At 42.5% G+C, this 24,509-nt stretch overlaps 1 protein-coding gene across 1 annotated transcript; it reads right to left on the bottom strand.

Moving 5' to 3' along the window:
- Positions 1–18,041: 18,041 nt before the first annotated feature.
- Positions 18,042–24,116, bottom strand: T265_04982 (hypothetical protein; the record flags this gene model as incomplete). Its single annotated transcript, XM_009169859.1, has 4 exons — positions 18,042–18,900; positions 19,767–20,144; positions 21,459–21,659; positions 22,220–24,116. The coding sequence occupies 4 exons, from the start codon at positions 23,901–23,903 to the stop codon at positions 18,494–18,496; spliced, it is 2,670 nt and encodes an 889-aa protein (XP_009168123.1).
- Positions 24,117–24,509: the final 393 nt, after the last annotated feature.

The following is a 24,509-nucleotide window of genomic DNA, read 5'->3' as shown; positions in this document are numbered from 1 at the left end:
TGGCGAAGATCCCTGCTGAACAGCTTCCTTATCGTAGCTTCGCAGGCATTACGCTGGAAGACCTATTATTCTAAAACACTCCGAACCGGTTGCTTTCATAAGTCACATCTCACATCTTTCTCAAACGCACATACTTCTTGAAATCTCACACGGTTTTACTGGCAGAGGGAAAGATCTTTTCTCTTTGCGAGAGTCACTGTGTTTTCGGATGGGTATGGGCTCCGAAGTCGGGCACAATACTTCAGCTGGGCAGAGCCCACTCAGCACCTTAAGTAATAAGCCTAAGGAGTTGGTTTCCAGACGCATTCCAATCGCCACACTTTCCTACAACGAAACTTCTCGGATATCCTGCTTCCATAGTTTAACACACATGAACTTAACTACAGGTTCCTGTGTACAACATAAAATAAACTTTGCCAATTAATGTCACCAAAGTGTGTTTCTCATATTTACTTCCTTTTGACACAGATATTTCTTCTAAAAGAGTTTGCTTGAAGGATGACGTTCGTACTAACCCTAACCTTCGGGTCAGATTCACCTGGCCCCATTGAAAACAGATTTCAAGTCTTTTTCTTTCATCCAGCTGCAGTTCTAACCAACCAGTTGGTGACCGTCTGCGATGACTGATATATTCCTCTCTGGGCTCAAAATCAGCAAGTAGCCAACTACCGATATCATCTTACACATATGCTTGAAAAATACGTTTATTTCTTGCAATGTCTTCAGCCGGTTAATAAACAAAATAGCAAGAAGTTAGCGAAATACATTCATTTGCAAACTAATTTGGTTCTTTCGAGAGGCTCACTTGGAACCCAGCTGAATCCCTCGTTTGTGATGTTTCCAGGCAACTGAATGTGCTGCACCAGGCCGCCTCATGTTTCAGTCACTACGGTATTCGAGATATCACAATATATGTATATTCGTAATGGACTGCTCATAAGGTTGCTGAAAATTTCTCGACAGCCAACGACCGGTTTCGCTCTTCTTGGGGCTCATCAGGTAGGCGCAGTTCCCCGGGTTCCGTCAACTTACTGTTCAACTTGGAACCAAATTGCACGAAATTAGCGAAATACACTCATAACAAGAAGTATGAGCTTACACGTAGGACATATTTCTGCATTGCGCCTGTCGAGACAACAAGGTTCTTTTTCGGCTGCTCACGACAAAATCATTTCCATTGTCTTTTGATAAGTCTCGAAGAGCAAAATTTTTTAAAAATTTTCCTGGTTTGACTCAAAAAGATAGAACTGACCGAACTCCAGTCCGATGAGAACTCTTAAACCCACAAAAACAAGCATGACTGTTCATAGTGTATGACCGACCAAACAGTTTCATCTGAAAAGAGTTGGAGTGACACAGTTTGGTCTAGAAAAGGAACGGATTTATTCACATTAACCTGTAAGTTGTGTTCAACAACTGTCAAGCCTTTGTTGAAAAGTTGTGACTGGATTAGTGCTTGCAAGACGTGCTTCTAAACCCGTACGGTTAATCAGAACGGGATCATCAATAAACTGTTGACCTGACCTGCAACCTCAGTTGTCTACTTTCTTTCAATCCTTCAAAGAGAGAGAACTGATGTTGCCAAGGCAGCATGATTCCGCAGTAGTAACAATCATTCAGTGAACCACGGAACAGTCTTGAGCCGTGCAGAATTTAAACCGTTCTTGGAACCAGGGAATCTGTGTCACTTCGTTTGTACCGATTAGCAAACAACAATGTTTATCATTTATGCTTTTCTGCCAGTATTGATGGCCACAAGAACTGTTATTCAGCTAGAGGTACCCTTCTTTCGTAACAGAAGCAACGGAAATGTCAAGCAGTCTCCCAGTAGTTCCTCTGCAACCCGTTCATTATTAAGCCACTGTGTAAGGTGAAATTTACTGTTGAGACACAACTTAGCCATGAGGTTTCTTGGCGCTTAAGAATCGTTGGTTCAAGGTGAAATTCGCCTCACTGAAGCATCCGAATAGATTGTGAGGGCTGTAGGGTTGCTGAAAACTTCTCGACAGCCCACGACCGGTTTCGCCCACCTTGGGGCTCAGCAGGTAGGCGCAGTCCCCAAGTTCCCGTAAACCTTGTGTCCTAATTGAAACCAAATTGCACAAAATTAGCGAAGTACACTCATTTGCAAACTAATGTGGTTTTGTGAGAGACTCGCCTGGAACCCATCCGAATTGTTCTTCCTAGTATAATTCCTTTGGCAAAATTCGCCAGTCCACGCGCATTGACACCCCGGTACCGTTTGTGCAGATGCCTAGTGGTCAGTTTACTCTCCGGAATAACCGTCGTTGACAGCGGAATCTTCATTTGTTATCCGTCATTTGATGGGAAGAACTTCGAAGAAAAGTAGTGACATTTTTGGAAATACCAAAATGAGTCACAAAACAATTCACCTGAGAATATTAGGGTCTTAGTAAGAATATGAGATAATTGTGTATACTGTGTTCGCCTTTCAAAAAGACTCCTTGGGCTCTCCACGAGAGCCCACATTGACAGTTCCAGAGCCAAATTCTGGGGAATCCCCTGTCTCTACAGAGGCCAAAACTCACTCCTAGAACGTCTTCTGTGTTTTGTTTTGACCCGTATGAAAAACCCTCAAGGCAACTGCGTCTCTATGCTATCAACCAAGCTATAAATTTGACACAGTCGCCACGTATAAGAGCACGCCAATGGATACAGGCAAATGTTCTCTTATCGAACAGCCGTCACAAGTTCACATAATGTGGGACAATGTTTGGAACGCTTACGCTGCAGCTCTGGAAGTTTTTTGATTAGAAAACGGTCTTCTCTATTCCCCTCAGGGATATGTCGGTTAACAGCGTTCATTAGACCACACGTTCGCACATTGTGCAGTAAGCAGTTCCGCCCAACTTACGTTTTCATTTTCAGACTGTGCGGCGCAGCTAAGCTACACCGGTAAGAACTACGAATTCGTCCAGTTGTCCAACTGAAAATTTCTTCGCATCATCCTGAAACACCGTGTCCCTCGCGGAAATCCCTGATCTGGATTATGAAGATGCTTTTTCAAACAAGATTCCTCCAAGTTTTTTGCCACAACACTTGGCACGTAGGCGTATATGGCCGTTTGGAGTTCAGTTCTTTTGGACTTGGAAGCAATTCTCTATATAAGTCGTGAGGACGTACTGCGAGGTGGACTCTGTACTAAGCTCGTACGAGTCCCAAAGAACTATACCTTAGTTCCCTGGAAAGTGAGACAAAGTACTAAATAAATAGATACTACTAACCGAACCGGGTTGCGTCAATGAAGTGCCAGAAGAAGGACCGCATGAGTAGGGTAGACGACGCCAAAATCATTTATCGATCTTTGCAGAGTTTAGTTTTGGTCATATACGTGCGGTGATCCAGGCTTTGTCCGACTTCCAGAACGTGTACAAACAACAGGGGGTGGACAAGCGGAAAAGTTCGTGTACTGTCACTTTGATAAATCGGGTTCGAGCGCCTTCAGGCTGACTGCTGCCTTCCGACCAGGTAAATTGTTCACATTTTGTTCCGGAGATAAAAAATAAATTACAAGTCATCTTGAGCGCCATTGTGAAAAAAAGTTAATCCAGATGAGGTTATGTAAAATACAGTACACTAACCCACCGCTACGCAAAACTACGCACTGATGATGTCACCTCGATTGGTGATGAAACGTTTGCAACCAAATTGCCCAGCTCAGCGAACAAAACAAGCCGCAACAGTAATATGTATAAAACGATAACACTGAAAATATTAACTATAATATGTTGATAACAATTGTATGGTAAGGTTCAATTCACCGACCATCACAAACCAACCAACAGTATCACAGTTGAGGCCATGTTGTATGACTGACCGCGAATACAATAAAAATGCCTCTGAAACGATCTAATCCGCAATAAATCCACCTCCGACACGATGAAATGACAAGAAATAAGGTAACTCCTGCTTTCTTGCAAGTAAGTGATGTGACGAGACTCCAAGCCCTTCAAAATCTCCCCACCACTTTCAACCTGTTTGATGGATCACCGGATAAGTGTGGCATCCAAATTACAGTCAAGCGTAAAGCTTGTGATTTTTCAGTGCTTCCGAGTTATTCTCATCTCCGGTCGGACAAAATTCCGAAGTAGTGCTGGAGATAGACTAATTTGGACCCACTCATGCCTGGTACCACATTGGTTACCTTACGTAACTACTTATGAGTTTTGTAATTTATTAGTCATATTTTTAAAAACGCATCTTGGTTTCCCCGCGAACGGCTGATTGCATTTTTACTCCACCATCAGAAAGCCAAGTAAACTTCAAATTGCAAAAAAGTCACTGACTGGATTGCCAGAAACTTGAGATGAAAATCCGGTCCCCTGGGGGGAGGCGGGTTGTTACAAGGTAGTTCTTTAAGAGGTTGATGTAGTTCCTTTATCGATACACGGAAAGCCAGCCTCACTATTACTGCTTGTGACGCCATCGCAAAAGCTAAGCAACAAAAATAAAAAAAACAGTCCATCGATCGATCCGTGCACTGTGCTAGAGATATAACCAACGAAAGATCCTTATGAGTCATTTAGTGCATTTCATGTTTCACGTACATGATCCCTCGTCAATTTATAATAGTATGACAGTATGGCCGGTTTACAGTGGTATTAGTTTCAGACACGTTCACATACATACAGTCATCCTTTTGCGAGTCACATCAGGCATTTTGATGAGCCGAGTGACATGTTTAATGCAGGCATATAATGCGGGTTTGTTTATTCATCTCTCTAGACTAAATTTTTGTGTTCAGTTAACTTTCCTCAATATCGCATCATCATCACCGTCTTCACCACTACCAGCTTCTGTCTGTGATATAGTTTTGTCCTGGTTCCTATCGAGTGCGTTGGAAATATGTTCGTGGCCAACCGCTCAAAGGGAATTGTAGACGGTTTGGCTCCGGGGAGAAAATCACACATGTCTTGTTTGTAGTCAGAAGAACTTCCAGTAACCTCAATGAGCTCGGGATAAAGCACTCAAAACTCCTAGTCTTGACCAATTTTTGAATGGCGGAAACACCGGAAAGTCGTTTATCCCTTTATCTAACTACCTCCCCGTCTCTATCTATCTATCTATCTATCTACTATCTATCTATCTATCTATCTATCTATCTATCTATCTATCTATCTATCTATCTATCTATCTATCTATCTATCTATCTATTCTATCATCTATCTATCTATCTATCTATCTATCTATCTATCTATCTATCTATCTATCTATCTATCTATCTATCTATCTATCTATCTATCTATCTATCTATCTATCTATCTATCTATCTATCTATCTATCTATCTATCTATCTATCTATCTATCTATCTATCTATCTATCTATCTATCATTCGTCTATTTATCTTTCTCACTGGCTGCTTGACTGTCTTCTGCATTCGTTCCGCTTAGTCATGACGCATTCTTCAGCCTCGAGTGGCGACCTGATTTACCGAATCAAAGTTTCTCTCCGTGTTATGTTCATGTCCTACATCTCGGATTTTACGAGTTTTCAATGACTGCTGGAGTCAGAAAGCGGATAGGGGTTAGCTGAAGCCACATTTGATTTCACGTGCGAGTATCGTCGGTACAGCGTACATGGGAAGCTTTCATTCTAACTGAGGTTCCAGCCAGTTTGGGAAACCATGGCTTTGGAACTGCGAAATCTAATTCACTTAGGACTGCCATGGATGCTCCAATAGCTTCTTGACTGGTTCCCTACCAAAATACGCTTCATCAAAAAGTGGGGCTTGTTTTGGAGCAGCAATCAGTAACTCTGGTCAGGAGTCATGAATACTAGGAGATATTGCAAAGTGAAGAGAAGTCCAGGAATATTGAGCAGAGATTTTTCGCAATTACTCATCATCTTTTACACTTTACATTTGTATGAAAGTAGAAAAGATCATAGGTTTAATAGTGCACAAGCAATGTGTAGCAGTTCCAAAGCGTCACGGAACAAGTTGGCCAGACACTGTCCAAGTATTGGTGGGAAAGTGAAAACTTTCTAGCCGAAACTTGCACCATTTCTTCTGAATATGACAATTAGGATTGCAAGGCCCAATTCATGGGATCATAGTCGTCAGTACTGGCAGCATACATGTCCTGGTATTTGGACATTTTAGACAAACATAAAGACGCTACCGTTGTATGGTGTGATTGATTTCCTCCAGATGTGGCGCAGTGTTTCCTTAGTTAGGCCTCTTCTTTCTGCTACAAACCTAATCTGCTTTACGTTTCCGAACAAAAGCTTCGACGTGGGATCAACGCACCATATTTTCCACACTAGTACGCCAGTTTGAAATTTGGTAATTCGCTCTTCAGCTAAAAATCGACAGGAGAGATGAAACTGAAACTCGAGTGTAGAATAGCAGCTGAATCAAGAGAATTTCCAAATATTTTTGTCATCATTCCTGTACCGATATCTTTCGAAATTTAGTTATATTGAGATAGAGATATTCACAAATATAATTCCAAAAATCCGATCTTCACTTGTTTATACGGATCCGTGTAAGTTTGTGGTGATTTGTCTGCTTTAAAAAGACACTCAAGAGAGTTGGTTTTCCGTTCTGTTATAAAATGGGGGAGAATTATCGCAACGCGTCTACCGAACCCCAGCAATCCACTATCCCTAATCATAGAAACGGCTTCCAGCAAATTCCACTGATAGTTTCATTTCTGCTTCATAGTAACTCCGTACGATCTTGAACAGAGTTAAAATTTCTGAGAAAAAACAAGCTACATCAACATTCTTTGGTGAAATAACGATATTGTTTCCCATGCATCGAACGTTATTTGGCCCAGCTTTGGGAATATATCCACAAATAGGGAGTTTACAGAGCCTCACCATACTACGTCTTTTTGTCTATCTGTTTGATTATCAAAGACAACCCGGGCATTACAAGTGCAAAGGGACAATATATCTGCTAGAAACGCGACTGGAATGTCCACGGTTTTGCCGCTTCCCCTGGAAGTACATACGTTGGCCATAATGGCTATCCGTAATCTATCAAAATGGACGGTATAGGCATGAGTCACCAGGTCAATGTAGAAGAAATGGAAAGAAAGAGAAGGATCGGAAAAAGGAATTGGACGTATCAGGAATGAATCTGAGTGACAATCCTAGCTTATATGTGCCTTCCGAGGAGACTGTGTTCAAAAAACCTGCTGTCAGTAACATCTACTACAGTGTACCTTTCTAATGACTGATTTATCCACTAGGTGGGTTTGTTCTCCTTGTTCACCATCTGAAAGTTGGAATGATCTGAGAAGATCACATTCCTCTCGCCTTCATAGCCCACTGTTCAGTAAAACAAGGCTCTCACCCGTGTTTGACTAATAATATGCCGTTCTTCCTGTGTGTTCGTCTCATCCACCAGCAAAGATTTGAATCTTGGTCTATATCTGAAGTTACTGTAATACGAAGCGAACAAAGTAACTATTACTGGTTCCAAATTTTGTTTTCAGTACAGCGCAAATTCAGATAGTTAGTATAACATATTTCAAAACCAGGCTTCAACCGTTGATCGATTGGCTTATAAAAAGTAAAGTCTGGAGGCAGCGCTTCCGGCGAGGTATTTTAATGCTGATAGAAGCCGATTAAAAGCGATGCGTCTGCCTCTACTGGGTTGAGGTAGAGAGTTTCTTGCCGCTGGCGCACTGCTCAGATAACGGGAACTGCTTGATATACTGTCAGAGGCAGCGAACCTTCATTCTAATTAGCGCTTAATGTTAAGACCTGAAGGTCAACCAGCATGCATGCATCTTTGGACCATTCTAGGTTCAGTCAGCGGCCACTGTGACAAGTCGAAGCCCTTGTCAGACAGTCAAATCATTTACAACGTCATTTTGCAGAGTCCCGCATACTGGTGCGCTATCTTCTCCGGTTAGAGACCACACTAGGATGATCAAATGAACGTTCGTCCTTTAGTAGTTCTTCTATACAACTGTGAAATTTCTCAGGCAACGCCTAATAAATTCCCGGAACACCTCAGCTGCTTGATCGGTCTCATTCCGCTCTTCACAAGGAGTAAGAAATCAAACAGGAGTCAGGTGACTCCTAATCGGCTCTTTCGTGCCGTCTCATGTTTCTTTGGGAGTTATCGCCATTCATGGTGAGTTACTTCAAAATCGAACATTGATAATAGGTGAACAACTCACACGAGTTGTCAGCGTCAATCTGGACTCTCCCCCAAGAAGCATCACCGCCTTCTGCAAAACAGAAATCTATCCCGAGAATCATGCTCACTATGCACTGACTCTAAAGCATTTTTTCCCGGCCATTAGCTGACCAAACATTTGTTCTAAACCGGTTCTCAGAATAAAATTATCTCTTACTTACTGAGAGAAATAAGACTAAGTTTTTCTGCTCCTTTGGGAGTCTAGTTCCGCTTTTGGCCAAACCTGTGGTAAGGCAGTGTTGCTACCCTACAAAAACGTCCGCATGCTCCTGGACGGTGCTTCTTGACAAAAGGTAAAGGTTTATAGGGAAATGACTGTGAGATCGTGAGAAGATTTCGTATACGCAGTGGATAGCTGCCGTGAGTGGTCATCAGTGATTTCAAGAATCGTCGGAAAGTGCTAAATCAAAACTTTTTGCAGGTGGATTTGCACACCGTATTATTTGACTCATAAAAGTTCATCACCTAGAAGCAAAAGAGCGTAGAGTACCATAAGGGTAGGACGGTGTGTACTGTTTGTGCTAAGAAGGTCGACCTAGAATTGTAGTCACTCCCACGCGGATTTGGACTGCCAAAAAAAACTATAAAGCATTCAAGTGCGATACACATCCAAATCACTCTAACCTAAACAGTAGCTTTCTTGTCCTGGGCAAATATTTCTGTGACCCGCTCTTATGAGAGCCCCCGCAGTGGTGTGTATCCTTTATCTGAACTGTAGACATTTGATAGACTGGGCAATCTTGTTACTACTTCTACACCGGCGCACACTGGACTGAGTTGAACTATCATACTACCTGAACGAGCAAAGTGGTTTGCGCTTGAACGATGATAATTGATTGTCCAACTCCTCATCCTCTGGAGTTAATTCGCATTTCACTTTCTTTTTTAAACAGGCCTGCCGTATGCAGGTCGTATGAGGAAGATGCATCAACCGATCCGCATCACAAATCAAGGAATGTGCTACACCCGGCGCCGGACTTTGTCGTCTCTCCATCACTATGCTTATTCCGCTTGCCGAAGTTCATACGATGTCTTCATGGTAATTATTCCAAATAAAACGTTGAAGAAGTAAAATATGAATTTGTCGCAGATGTAATAATTCAAGTGGGCCCAGTGTGCGCTGACAGGACAGAAAGAGCCCGAAATGAGTAAGGTAACTGAGAAATGATTGAAATTTCACTTACAGAGTATGTCTTTTCAGCAACACATTTTCTCAGGTCCTTGTTGCACCCTTCATGAAACTTCTCTAATTCGTTCAGATCCCCATTCACCCCAGAACTCCCGGTAGACAAGCGACAAGAATAATAGGAACTTGATCTAATGTACTGTCGTGGACAGTGGGGACCACAATGAAGCTGGGTTTTATTGACCAGATGTCTAGCACGACGTAAATCCTGAATGCCGTCAGTTGATTTAGCGTTTGCATCCAGCGTCAGCATTAGAATGATGCATTCGTCAGACTTCTCACTCTGTTAATGAAAGTCGTTTTAAAAGCAAGGTGAGGATTGGGTAAATATATAGTGTAACCCTGTTGTACTCGTATCACAGTGTAATCACTTTCTCTCCCTCATGGGTGTGTACCATGGTGTTTTGTACCATTCCGGTCCCCGTGATTCGTCGTCATTCTGCCAAAGTTTTGTCAGCTACAAGATCCAACATGTTTGGCCCTGTCAGGAGTTGTATCATGGTCGTCGTGCAGTGTCTCTGTATTGACATTAACAAGTCACTCGAGTTTATCGATTTTCATGCCCACCAAATGAAATACTGAGTCACAATTGCAAGTGGATCATTCTTACCGAAGGAACACGAGACTCACTTTTGGCAGAGTAACACTGAGGCGTGGTTATCTAGTGTTGTAAAGTCACAATCGGCGTCAACAATGATCGCGGGACTAGTGAAAATCGACCAAGTTAACACGATCGATGCACAAAAAACCCTTGTCGACGAAAAGTTTTCTAGATAGAATGTAGTTGAAAGGAGCACTGGCGGAAGTTATTTACTATTGACGCCACTGAAGCCAGAGTTGAGTTTTATCACTTGGCCAATAATGGCGTGTTGTGAACACTGAGTGAATAGCAACAAAAGGTATCCAACCGCGCGACCCGCCATTTCGCAACAGTTTAAGGTGACGATATTTGAAGCAGTATCGGATTCCATCTAAATCGTCTTGTCAAAACTCGGTCATAGACCATATGTTGTTTGCAGACTGGTGTGTTTATGTATGGGTTCAAGAAGAGGGTAAAAGTTTACAAATACGTTTGAACCAACCGAGCCATGATTACAGAAACTCGCTAAATCTGGCTGGTGGTCGAAAAGCCGGAAAAATAGTATGCTGTGGTGGAGTCGCCAACTAGCCAGAAAGAGGTCAGAGCATTTGATGAGCAAAACAAAAACAAGTGCTAGTAATGGAACATCGGCATCTGCAATAGTCTGGAAAAAATTGCATCGTCCTTCCAATGCCTCTCTTGAAACAACCTAACAGGACGCTTATCTGTTGTTTGGCTCACCATATGGCTTTGACGAATGCCGTAATTCATGGGAGTATAGTCACCGTCAGTTCTCTGATGCGGAAGTCACTCACACAGACCCATTAAATGGGCGTTTGGGAGTATCTTATTGCGACCATCAGAATGACACAGGGCTTGCAATAGCCTTCACTTGGAACAAACTGCAACTTAGCGAATATACACTCATCTGCAAACTAATTTGGCTCTTTCGAGAGATTCACTTGGAACCCAGCTGAGAACATCATAAACCAGAGATTCAGCTGGGTTCCAGGTGACTCTCTCGAAAGAACCAAATTGGTTTGCAAATGAGTGTATATTCGCTATTTTCGTGCAATTTGGTTTCAAGTAGAACATAAGGTTGACGGAAACCCAGGGACTGCGCCTACCTGATGAGCCCAAAGTGGAAGAGCGAAACCGGTCGTGGGCTGTCGATGGATTTTCAGCAACCTTATGAGTAGTACATTACAAATTGCAGCTTAGTTTATCCACCGGTGAAATCATGGCTGTTCCAACCTTTCGAACACGGACTCACACGGAATTCACAAGTGTGAATTCGCTGAATACATATATAGCCCCTAAATAGGCACGGTATCCTCGTCTTCCAGCCTTTCAATGCTTGATTCGATAATCGCACATTAAATATATATCCCTATCAAAATCTCATCTCTCGGATTTTACTAACACTGGATCATGAGTTGTGCACGCACCTAGCTACCTAGGTATCGAAGCCGCTCAAACAGCTACCAGGAAAAGACAAAGTGTCCCTTTTCCGGAAATGTTTACACTAAAAGGTTTAGCTAGAGCTATCCCTTGTTTGCATCCACTGGGTGATCTGATGACTGGCGGATGTTTAAATGTGGATCCCACGGAGAATTGAGTAAGAAGTCTCAGATGTTGGATTCGCTGTCCATATAGGAATCTTTGTTTCGGAACTTTCTCTCATTGTCCAGATCCAACTTGTATGATCACTAAAATCAATCTAGTCCCTGAGATAGTCAGTATTTAACATTGACATTACCTCAACAGCGTCGTGACAGTTAACTTGATTCAATGTCTAGAAAGCATCCGTCCCATTGCATATCTAACTTAATGGAGGCATTTTCTTGAGTATACCTCAGAAAAAGTGAATAGTTTTGTCACTTCCCTTTTGTGGAAAATGCAACTGGACGGTGCATGTGTCCTATCTGGTGTTCATACATATGAATTTCATTTCTGACAAGTAATGATCGCCATGTCTATCCAAACCCATTCCAAGTTAACTTTTGTTCCATCACATGATCCCCAGTAGTTTTGTGGTGACCTTCCAGTGAATTTTTATCTTGGAACCTAATATTCTCTATCTAGTTTGCTTGGAAAAGCTTTTCGAATAGGATGCCTAAAATGAAAAGATTGGCGAGCATCTTTCGATTATACAGATCGCAAAAGCAATTATTTCACTAGGAACGTAGGTATACATGTTGCCTCTGATATTTGTGATAAGTTTCACGATTGGCCGATATATGTCCGCCCATCTAGTACACCTCATGCTGTTCAGAACAGTGAATCTCAGTAAGTTAGTTTTAGCCTAATCGAATTTCCTTGTTGCTGTATCTGGACGGTTGTTCCAGCTTTTGCCTGAAATTTTATGCAGTAGTATTAGCAACGTTAACAGGATGGCCTAGGAACACGCATTATAGCTGAGGGCATCAACAACTGTAAACTGCGTGCATGTCGTATAGTGGTTATTGTTGCTACAGTTTCGTTCGTATATTACCGGGAACACAAGCTGCTTGTTCTTCTCTAGAATATTTCGAGAATAGGTTTGCTCTTCCATGACATTTTCATCGATTTGATCATCATGCCGAAAAAAAGACATTTGCATTCCGTCTACACGAAGTGGCCTGATCATTCCAAACACTGCTCTTTAAACGGAAGAATGATCGTAACACAAGGCCTATTTTTACCAGCTTGTTTTGGCACTGTATATTCATGTTTTCTGGCTGTATGTGTGTTGCAAATCCACAGAGTTTGCTTGACAGCGCGAAATATCAAGGTTTTACCACAAGTAGTGGTACATTCTTGGAGTGCCTCAATTTTTATCTACATAAGTCTTGTATAAATCCTATCCACCTGCCTTGTTGCATCCATTCTGGTTAGTTCACACAAAGGTAACAAAGATCTGCGCCTGGGTTCTACCCTCATTGGAACACAACAGTAATACATATCCTTAGCCATGACAGGACTTAAACCCCGGTCACCCGACGTGCAAGGAGAGCTTGTTACTATCACCTCATTATCATTCGTCAAAAGTAGTCCAAATAGGTGGACATTCTTTTACTATTAGCTATGTATATGATGTCTACTTATCAAGAATAATGTTGAGAAAAGGTCCAGTGATGAGCGCGCAAAGCAGGATGACATCGGTAAAGTGAACTTCTCCCTCTCCGCAAGAGACGGAATCTGAGCATGTCATGATGAAATTTCTTTGCATTTGTTTTGTTGGCCTAAACCCATGCATTCAGTTTGTTACTGGACTGTAACAGTCTTATGCTGGGATACTCTAAATCAGTGCTCCAATTTGGCCCTGTTATCGAGCGCCAAATCAGATGACTTAAAATGACACCTATGATTTTTCACCTTAATCAGGAGATCAAACCAACGGATCAGATGCGGTGTCTTTCTGGGGCTTGAGAATGAGTCAATGCCCACTCTGCTAGTATAATACTTTATTTATATACCACGCGTCAAATGAATACAAATACACTTGGCTCTATTGCTGCCTAATTCATCAATCGCTCTTCACACTATTTTGGTTAGATAGTGTAACTATTTGTGGGTAACAGCACGCACGGCACTTTAGGTGTTATGATACAAATATTAAACAACTTTTACGACAAAGATTTTTGTGTGTGCATGGCTCGATCAGGACGTAAGACAATGATGTTGGAAGGTGGTCAGTCAAAATAAAGAAGAATCTCTATAGTCTCAACAACAAGATCAGATTCAAAGTCTGACAGAGTCATTTTTCGATTGCTTATTTGACAGAGTCTGTCTCCCAGTGAAGATGCACCGTAGGACTGAGTGTCACGATATCATTCGAGCATATCGATATTTATTATACAGATATTGAATAAACACGACACGCCCTCCCTCGCATCAACCTCACGGTTCGGCATGCGTTTGATACCTGAAAGTGTAAAGTACTACTGCAAGACCTAGTGGGCTCGAACCCTAGCCTAATGCTTGCGGACGAACCGATTAATGTAGTAGACAAATATATTTACCTAAGCAGCTGTATCATTCTCGGAGTGGGAAGGCCAGAGCAACTTTTGTGAACCTGTGTCACCTGTGGCGTAGGCGTGACATCAGCTTATCCGTCAGGGGTCGAGTTAAAAATACTGCGGTGCGCTCCATATCACTATACGGATCAGAAACCTGGCCGCTGAGCGCCGAGAACATCAAAAGATTTTTCAGTGTTTGAACATCGATGTTTTCGGTGCAGTACCCGAATCTGGTAGGAACATCAGATCAGCAATGGTGAAGTCCGTCGAATGGTGTTCGGGAGAAACAACTCACCCTCGATAGATGAACTGATCGCGCTGCAAAAGTTGCGCTCGCTTGGCCACGTTCTGCGTATGCCAGTCGACTGACTTCCTCGGATGGCTCTATTCGCACAACCAGTTGAGAAGTGGAAGAGAGAGGCGGTCAAACAATGACCCGGCAGCGGAGTATAAAAGCCATTACCAGCAAACTCAGCTGCGCTGGTCATTGCTATCTTCCTGGATTGGGACTCCGAGTCGGGCCATATCAACGGTTAGAGACATTGTCAGATACGGTCCAGCCGCGCCCCTAATGGTGCTCGTGCATCAAAGCTATTGCCCTCAATGCATAGCTCCCTTCCAAATCCCCACACTTAACAGTCCACCTACAGTGCTGTATTTACGCACTTATTTATCAGCTCCCGTCTCCAATGCGCAGCTACCTACCCCACCTCTCCGAAACATCGGTGAACGAAACTGGGGCAGCTACAACCGCTGTATGACCAGTACGCGGTTCTTACAGCTGACAATGATAATGATGATCATGATAAAACAAAATCCTACAAAACACATTTGTTGAATACTTAGAAGCACATGATACTCATCATTGGAGTGAGATCATCAAAGACTAGACTTTCAGTAACTATCTATACACCGTGCTGCTAGCACCTACCTTGAGGTTAGATAGCCATTGTCCAACAGTGGTCCGGTTACGAGATATTCCGGCTATTTTAATACGAAACCCTTTCAGAAGTTGAGAACCCACCAAAATGTGGGAGAATAGTCCCCTGAGAACACCAACGCACAGGATTAAGTCAATGTTTGCCTGGTATCCGCACAATTCTGACAGGATGTGAAGCAGGCGATGGAAAGTAACATCCTTTCGCCAGTTCCAAAGCAACGGTGGGACTGTGTTTCTCAAGAGCCCATATTGTGGTGATCTTATGAATTATTTTGTATAACTTTAGCAGCAAAAAACTAGCTGTCTAAACTCTGGGAAGTGAACACAAAGAACTTGTCGTTACCAGTATATATTAACCTAAGTGACGCAACTCTATAAAGCTTTGCAGAAGTGAGTTATTGGGTTAAAAAGCCTGGCGCAAAGAGTCTGCTTATTCGCCAAGAGAAGAGTTAAAGAAAGTTAGCTTTCAGAGGCTCTCCTTGAGAGGGGAGTTTACCAGTGAGCTGTTGCTCTTAAAAAGATAAGCCTCCGTTTGACGGCTATCATAATGATGAAATATATGCAAAAAGACACCTTCATCGCGCTCGCTTGGCCACGTTCTGCGTATGCCAGTCGACTGACTTCCTCGGATGGCTCTATTCGCACAACCAGTTGAGAAGTGGAAGAGAGAGGCGGTCAAACAATGACCCGGCAGCGGAGTATAAAAGCCATTACCAGCAAACTCAGCTGCGCTGGTCATTGCTATCTTCCTGGATTGGGACTCCGAGTCGGGCCATATCAACGGTTAGAGACATTGTCAGATACGGTCCAGCCGCGCCCCTAATGGTGCTCGTGCATCAAAGCTATTGCCCTCAATGCATAGCTCCCTTCCAAATCCCCACACTTAACAGTCCACCTACAGTGCTGTATTTACGCACTTATTTATCAGCTCCCGTCTCCAATGCGCAGCTACCTACCCCACCTCTCCGAAACATCGGTGAACGAAACTGGGGCAGCTACAACCGCTGTATGACCAGTACGCGGTTCTTACAGCTGACAATGATAATGATGATCATGATAAAACAAAATCCTACAAAACACATTTGTTGAATACTTAGAAGCACATGATACTCATCATTGGAGTGAGATCATCAAAGACTGAGATCATCAAAGACTTTCGGCAACTATCTATACACCGTGCTGCTAGCACCTACCTTGAGGTTAGATAGCCATTGTCCAACAGTGGTCCGGTTACGAGATATTCCGGCTATTTTAATACGAAACCCTTTCAGAAGTTGAGAACCCACCAAAATGTGGGAGAATAGTCCCCTGAGAACACCAACGCACAGGATTAAGTCAATGTTTGCCTGGTATCCGCACAATTCTAACAGGATGTGAAGCAGGCGATGGAAAGTAACATCCTTTCGCCAGTTCCAAAGCAACGGTGGGACTGTGTTTCTCAAGAGCCCATATTGTGGTGATCTTATGAATTATTTTGTATAACTTTAGCAGCAAAAAACTAGCTGCCTAAACTCTGGGAAGTGAACACAAAGAACTTGTCGTTACCAGTATATATTAACCTAAGTGACGCAACTCTATAAAGCTTTGCAGAAGTGAGTTATTGGGTTAAAAAGCCTGGCGCAAAGAGTCTGCTTATTCGCCAAGAGAAGAGTTAAAGAAAGTTAGCTTTCAGAGGCTCTCCTTGAGAGGGGAGTTCACCAGTGAGCTGTTGCTCTTAAAAATATAAGCGTCCGTTTGACAGCTATCATGATGATGAAATCTATGCAAAAAGGCACCTTCATCATAATGTCTCCAACCAAGTTAATAAGGCTATTCCACTCTCACTAAAGAACCAGGAAGTTTTACGCTACAAGAGTTTATGAGTGACCTTTTCGACATAGATCTTGCCCACAAGAATAAGAATGCAATACCTAAGAGATAACGTAATGGTTTGAAAGTCTCAAACCCAAGTGCTGGCTACGGTCGAATAAAAATATGCTTGTATTTTTTATTTGTTGACAAGAGCGAATTGGTTGGACCAGTGCCATCAACAGGACTATTTAGAAGACAATTTGTATTTTGAAAGCCCTTTTATTCTAAGAACTTTCGCTCATTTTTTCATCAAGCACTTTACATCGATTTTTATGGTAATACAGCTGAGTGATATATCAGTGAGTTTTTTCCTGCCTATTACAACGCACGCATTAGAAGCAACGCTGCGCATTTAAAATCACATTGTAGCAAATGCATCATTTCAGCTTGACATCTTTTCCTTGAATTCGAAATATCCTTCCGTATTTTCCACGATAAGGCGTTTCTCAGGAACTCAAATAAAGTGAAGTGCAGTTTTGCCGTCGTTGTTTGCAGATGCAACCTACGAGATCATATATGTTAATACATGTGGCAATTTCCAGAAAAGTTTTGATGTGCGGAGTCGTCGACATAGTAATTCTATTTTAGAGTTAATTGAACTGAATTATCAATTTTTAACTTGCACAAACCAAACAAGAAAATATGCCCATTCCGTACGGAGAAACACCGATGTCTACTGTGGAGTGCTATCATGACACACCTGATAGGTTTGACTTTTCAGGTCATTATAACAGCAACCAAGTTAGCCCGTCACGGAGAACGTGACAAACAAAGTATTGGTTGATCTTTCAAGGAACCCTAATCAAGGTACAGAACATCTACGAACTATCCATAAATATGCCGCTCGTCAAAAAGCACTTATTTAACCTACTAATGTCCCAAACAAAATGATAATAAAACGCTCGTATCCAATTAACACATGTCCATTTACTAAAATTATGGATGCACAGAGCGTACTAATAGTTTGCTATTCACTCAGTTATTTTATTATATTTTATTACGTTTTTAGTTAAACGGCGAGACTAATCAACCCAGCGCAACCACAATTATATCATTTTGAAATTTCTGTACAATGCGTGCTGTGGAATTCCACACCTTTATCATAACTTTCAGACATATGACGGTGATTCAGTACATGCAGTAAATCATTATTTTGGTTTAAAAAAACTCGTAGCTATCACAGTGTAAGTTCCGTCAAAGCTGATGTAGCCACCGTTAGATTCAGTCATTTTGATGTAATCTCTCTCCCTACGAAACATCTAAGTGAACTTCAAAAAAGGAAATTTTGTAAAACACATAGTGTTTTGTGCCAATGTATTCAACAAAGGAAAAACTGCATTCGATTCAAAAGCACTGTGTATGCGCACTCAAAATTTTGTGATATGAAGTCACATAAAAAAATATCGATCGACAGTGTGATCAGTTTTTTTTTCAAAGTATCAGCTGATGTATTTGCTCAAATGTTCACAGCATACGAATTAGTTTCCCTGTTCTCCAGTCAATTCAACCAGAGAGAATAGTTCTATACACATTTAATGATGAGGTTTTGGATTTAATTGTTCATCCCATGGTATAAAACGGCTAGAATTATAAACCGGGTGGATTGTCAAGGCAAAATATTCCAGTGCATGCACGGTGAAAGTAAAAATGTAATAAAAAGGCTCCGTACCCTGAGCGGTATGTGATGCAGAAACTGGTGAGGCTACAGCATCTTGTGTAGCCATATTTCAGGCCTCAGGAAACATACTGTATTTTACTTCACCCTCCGTTTATCTTGACCCATTCACGTTCATCTGACGAGCACTGAAGTTCACTTGAAGGCGACTGGTTTTGGCTTTCTTCTGCTTCTGCTTGAGTCTTATTTGGTGAGTTGTCTTCTGAGGTGCCATTACACTGAGAGTTCGACTGATCGTTCAGTAACAGGTCCTCTTCTTCAACTGGTGTTTCTGTTGTATCATCCTTGTATTCATAGCCAGCTGGTGTTTCCGCAAACGGCGGTGCAGGATATTGTATCAGTGAGTTTCCAAATCCTTTTGCAATTGGGTTAGGACTAAAGGCAAGCTTAAGGTGAAACGGGTTGACAAGCCCAGAGACATGTACTGGACGATGATTAGCTAGAACCATTGCCTCCAGAGCCTCAGCTAGCGTATCCCATTCAGCCAGACCTGCAAGCATAAAAATAAAGGTAGTATGTTTCCCAGTGTAAACGCTTGAATATTGGCAGACAAATATTCTATGTTGGAATGAAACGGCCTGATCACAAGCTAGCGAGGGTGACTAACACATTAGTTCGGTTCTTTACAGTAAGGTATGATATCGCATGGGATATTACCATGTAGTAGTAGTAGTAGCAGACCAGACCAACAGCGCACTGAAGGTGCCTCCTCGAATGGAGACGAAACGCTTTCAAGTTATCATCATCACACCAGACCAAGCACTGAAGGTGCCTCCTCGAATGGAGACGAAACGCTTTCAAGTTATCATCATCACCATCATTGTCAGCTGTAATAACCGACCGCGCGTCGTACTGTGGTTGTAGCTGCCGCAGTTTCGTTCACCGATGGCAACAAAGGAAAAACTGCATTCGATTCAAAAGCACTGTGTATGCGCACTCAAAATTTTGTGATATGAAGTCACATAAAAAAATATCGATCGACAGTGTGATCAGTTTTTTTTCAAAGTATCAGCTGATGTATTTGCTCAAATGTTCACAGCATACGAATTAGTTTCCCTGTTCTCCAGTCAATTCAACCAGAGAGAATAGTTCTATACACATTTAATGATGAGGTTTTGGATTTAATTGTTCATCCCATGGTATAAAACGGCTAGAATTATAAACCGGGTGGATTGTCAAGGCAAAATATTCCAGTGCATGCACGGTGAAAGTAAAAATGTAATAAAAAGGCTCCGTACCCTGAGCGGTATGTGATGCAGAAACTGGTGAGGCTACAGCATCTTGTGTAGCCATATTTCAGGCCTCAGGAAACATACTGTATTTTACTTCACCCTCCGTTTATCTTGACCCATTCACGTTCATCTGACGAGCACTGAAGTTCACTTGAAGGCGACTGGTTTTGGCTTTCTTCTGCTTCTGCTTGAGTCTTATTTGGTGAGTTGTCTTCTGAGGTGCCATTACACTGAGAGTTCGACTGATCGTTCAGTAACAGGTCCTCTTCTTCAACTGGTGTTTCTGTTGTATCATCCTTGTATTCATAGCCAGCTGGTGTTTCCGCAAACGGCGGTGCAGGATATTGTATCAGTGAGTTTCCAAATCCTTTTGCAATTGGGTTAGGACTAAAGGCAAGCTTAAGGTGAAACGGGTTGACAAGCCCAGAGACATGTACTGGACGATGATTAGCTAGAACCATTGCCTCCAGAGCCTCAGCTAGCGTATCCCATTCAGCCAGACCTGCAAGCATAAAAATAAAGGTAGTATGTTTCCCAGTGTAAACGCTTGAATATTGGCAGACAAATATTCTATGTTGGAATGAAACGGCCTGATCACAAGCCAGCGAGGGTGACTAACACATTAGTTCGGTTCTTTACAGTAAGGTATGATATCGCATGGGATATTACCATGTAGTAGTAGTAGTAGCAGACCAGACCAACAGCGCACTGAAGGTGCCTCCTCGAATGGAGACGAAACGCTTTCAAGTTATCATCATCACCATCATTGTCAGCTGTAATAACCGCGTACTCGTCGTACTGTGGTTGTAGCTGCCGCAGTTTCGTTCACCGATGGTTTCGGGGAGAGGGGTAGGTAGCTGCGCGTTGCGTGTGGGAGCTGATAAATTGGTGCATAAATCCAGCACTGTCAGTGGGCTGTCAAGTGGTGGGGGGGTTGGAAAAGGAGCTATGCATTAAAGGCAATAGCTTGGATGCACGAGCGCCATTGGGGGCGCGACTGGGCCATATCTGACAAATCAATTGCTAAGCTCGGCGAGCAAATCAACAGCCACCTGATCAATTGCCAAATAGTAGAATACGTTGCACCATATCAGAATATGTCAATTTAACCAAGGAGGAGCGGTCGTGCTACACCAGAATGTTTGATAGATAAAAGCACTGTTGTATGAAGTAACCGGCCAACAGAAGTTCCCTCCTACAGGTCTCGCACTCATATTGTGAAAGTGTTTGAAATCCGGTGTTTGAAATGGCTTCTATGAATATTTTATGACAAATGCTGCATCTTGTACCATGGATGTTTATATATACAAGCCCTTGCTCCTTTACTAAGAAACGGAAGCAAAACGTGGCTCACTTGTTTCTTGTCATCATAACCTTAAGATTCACGCATGAACAAACAATTTCTGTGCTACCCGGTTTGTCTCAGCTGGGATGGACAAAGTAAGGATTCATCAATACACTTTCCGATATAGCAGTCAAACTGTAAATAAACCTTGAGTACCATTGATTACTCTGTGGTGATTTATCTCATGTTCCAAATCTACCAGAATCAACCCCTATTACGGCTGTAGTATGCTCAGACGAGTGCATTGTCCACGTATCCTAAAGTAAGCTGTCTGCTGCTTAACATCACATAAAGTATGGCTGACACCGTGGCAGAAAGATGCAACACGGGTTCCGACATTATTATCTACGTTAAAACTTTGTAGCCTTTATTATGTTTGTTGTTTGACCGGTTAGAATACAAATCAAAACTCAAGAATTCTCGTAAATCAAGCGTGGATAACAAATAATAAAATAATGAATTCAAACAGACCTAGCGATGTCATTTGCCCGGGTTTTTGATTGAAGAGCAGAAGGCGCGGAGGACTAACAGCTCCGCAGTCCGTGAAAATGCGGCATACATCCTGGAGAGAGATATTTAGCGGCAAGTTGAAAAAGTGCAGCGTGCGAGATGGCGCTGTAATTCTACTTTTTGCAGCAATCGCTGGGTTTCGAAAACGATTGTTAGGATCATCTGAAAAATAGAACAACGAGTGACAACGTGACCCCAATTTGTAGCAACTGGCTTGTCAGACATTTGAGTGATGTCAGTATGTCAGTGATCCTGGAAATAAGAACCAATCCTGGTAGATTATCAGAAAACTCATCTTGAGAACTGGCTCTCACTGTGACACCGAGAGCGCCGGTAGCGGCCACGTAACGAAAATTCAATGGGTATGTATGTATATGTATATGTATATGTATATGTATATGTATATGTACCCAACCCCCAAACCCTTTCGAACTTTTTCTGGAATATGCTCACTGCAGCGGAGTAAACTGCATTGTTCTTGCTTCAAAATCAATGGGCTTCATAAATTGCCCTCCTAGAAAGAATCAAAGCTATCAGATTACACCATGTCCTTAAATATCTAATCGTTTTGGGTTGGCATTTAACCTGTACTTAAAACACAAAAAACAGAGAGAACTTCAGTGATGAGCAAACCTATATGATTCATGATTGATTGTTCAAAGTTTTTACACACCTTCATTACTATTAGCCCCCATTTGTACTTCACCTGCATTAGAACTCACCAATATAGTTTTTCATTACTGGCGAACCATCATCAAGAGTACCAAGGTTCGGATACTCGACCAGCTGAGGTTGCTTGCTTGAACTGAATCGAATTTTGTGACCAAAAACTGTCCTGCCGTTGTAATACTGATGGACAAACTCAGCAGCCTCTGCTGTTCCTAACTGAACCATCGCAGATCCGCGACGAGATTTCAGAAACCGAATGCGCGCTATATTTCCATATGGACACAGCAAATTGAACAAGTGGTCGCAGTTCATTGTCGGGGGTAGATTGCATGCCATAATAACTACACCCTCAACGCATTCGAATACACAATCATTCTTCGACACTCGATGGGATGGGGCAGAAGAAGCCGTTGTAGCATGACCAATACCGATTCCGTCCGAATTGACTTGGTGTACCGGCGGAGGTGTGGGAAGGACTTTGATATCTGTCAACACCTTCGGGGCCGGTTTATTGTTGGGCGTTACAGAATTAGCTACCGAGGTTGCATAGCTAGAACAATAAGGAGGTTGCATATAAGTAGCAGGCGGTGATGACCCATACATTTGCGGGACGGGATAGCATGGCATTGAATAGTACGACATTGGAGGTGCAGTTTGCGGGACCACTGGCATTGGCAAGGCAGGTTGCGGCTGCAAGGCGGGAGCTGCAGCTGGAACTGTGAGGGAAGGTGGACATGGTGGAGATACTTGTGTGGCAGGTGTGTTGGTTACGTTAATCTCAGGTTTGTACTCGGAAGAAGGTAGGTGAGAGGAGTACGTGTGAACAGAAGAGGCTGGAACTGGTGGCTGAGAAGTTTGCAAGCACGCTGGCTGCCCGTAACCAAGTAACGTACGGTGCCCAGAACCACCGTTAAGAATTTCGTTAGAGCAGGAAAAATCCCAAGATTCACTGTCGTTTTTTGTGACATGAACCCTTGAAATTCTTGAATACGTTACTTTTAGCGTGCAACACCCATAATAAATGTCAGCGCCATCTAACTGCTCTTTCACCTTCCTGGCATCCTCGATTGTATCAAGCTCTACTAAAGCCTCAACAGACCTGTCTACGTTTTTCTTTCCAATGAAAATACGAACCACTTTGCCGTGTGGTTGACAAATTGACCTGATTACGTCGACGGTTATAGGGTAGTCAGCAGCGGCGATGTCTAAGAGGAGAATTCTTGTTTGTTCCTCGAGTGGTGGTTGTGGTCGCCCAGTGTCAATTTGCGATACCAATAAAGGAGCAATTGATTCAGCAGAAAACTCCAGACAAACATTCGAGTTGTGTTGTGGTCGCCCAGTGTCGATTTGCGATACCAACAAAGGAGCAATTGATTCAGCAGAAAACTCCAGACAAACATGATTGGAACCAATATAAAAAGGATTAATTTTTGCCATGTGAACAAGCCGGGTGGGTGACGAAACCTCGGAAAATTGCACAAGTCCAGCTTTCCCTGAGCATACCAGTTTCGTGTGTTTAATTTCGCCGAACTGATTGAATATTGCAAACAAATCGTTCTCAGAACAGCCATCTGGAAGCTCGTAAGCGATAATTGTGCAGCTGGGGTACGTAGTAATTAGCCTATAGATATCCGGCCTCAGTTGGATATTACTTGGAACCGTTCCTGTGCTGTTGTAGAACTGTGCAGTGGAAGCACCAGAAGTATCATTCCGGGAACGCTTTGCAGGGTAATCCATCGTACAAAAGCAGACAGTGTGATATATTTGCGATGAAGGAGATGGCCAAAAGTGATCGAGTCTTGATGGTCGAATGCGGTTAAACTAATAAAACTAAATTTGTCATTAAATAACAGCAGGAATTTACGTAAGTGTCCGCTGATCCAGTCCACGTATTCCACTGTCCTCTCTATCCGAACAATCCGTCAGGTCGTTGGTCGCTCAAGCTAAAAATTACCCAGATGTGAGTTAGTCAACATACCTTAAATCAAAATGTGTATGCTATGGTCAGTATGGGCTCAGAGTCTGCGACTTGCGGCCTGGACCGGGCAGTTGGTGTATCAGGGCGTATGGGCTACCAACCGTTCGGGACGCGCCACCAAAAGCCCGCTTGAAAGAGTAAACGCAAATTATCTATTTAAACAAACTGACTTCAGGACAGTTTATCCCAATGATGTGAGAATATACGCTGGAGTTGGCACTTCGTCATCATAAAAATGGTGTGTCAGAAGTAGATTCGCCGAACGCAAACTTTAATTCCATTATGCAAAAGCAGCTTTCAAAAACAGTCAAAGGGTACCATAAAACCAAAGAAATACCTGGTTCTTTTCATCGAAGAGTAGATAT

Source organism: Opisthorchis viverrini, assembly GCF_000715545.1.
Source record: "Opisthorchis viverrini unplaced genomic scaffold opera_v5_89, whole genome shotgun sequence".
In the NCBI taxonomy this organism is placed as follows: domain Eukaryota; kingdom Metazoa; phylum Platyhelminthes; class Trematoda; order Opisthorchiida; family Opisthorchiidae; genus Opisthorchis; species Opisthorchis viverrini.
The sequence above is the reverse complement of the archived record's forward strand: the minus strand, read 5'-3'. Positions and strand labels throughout refer to the sequence as shown.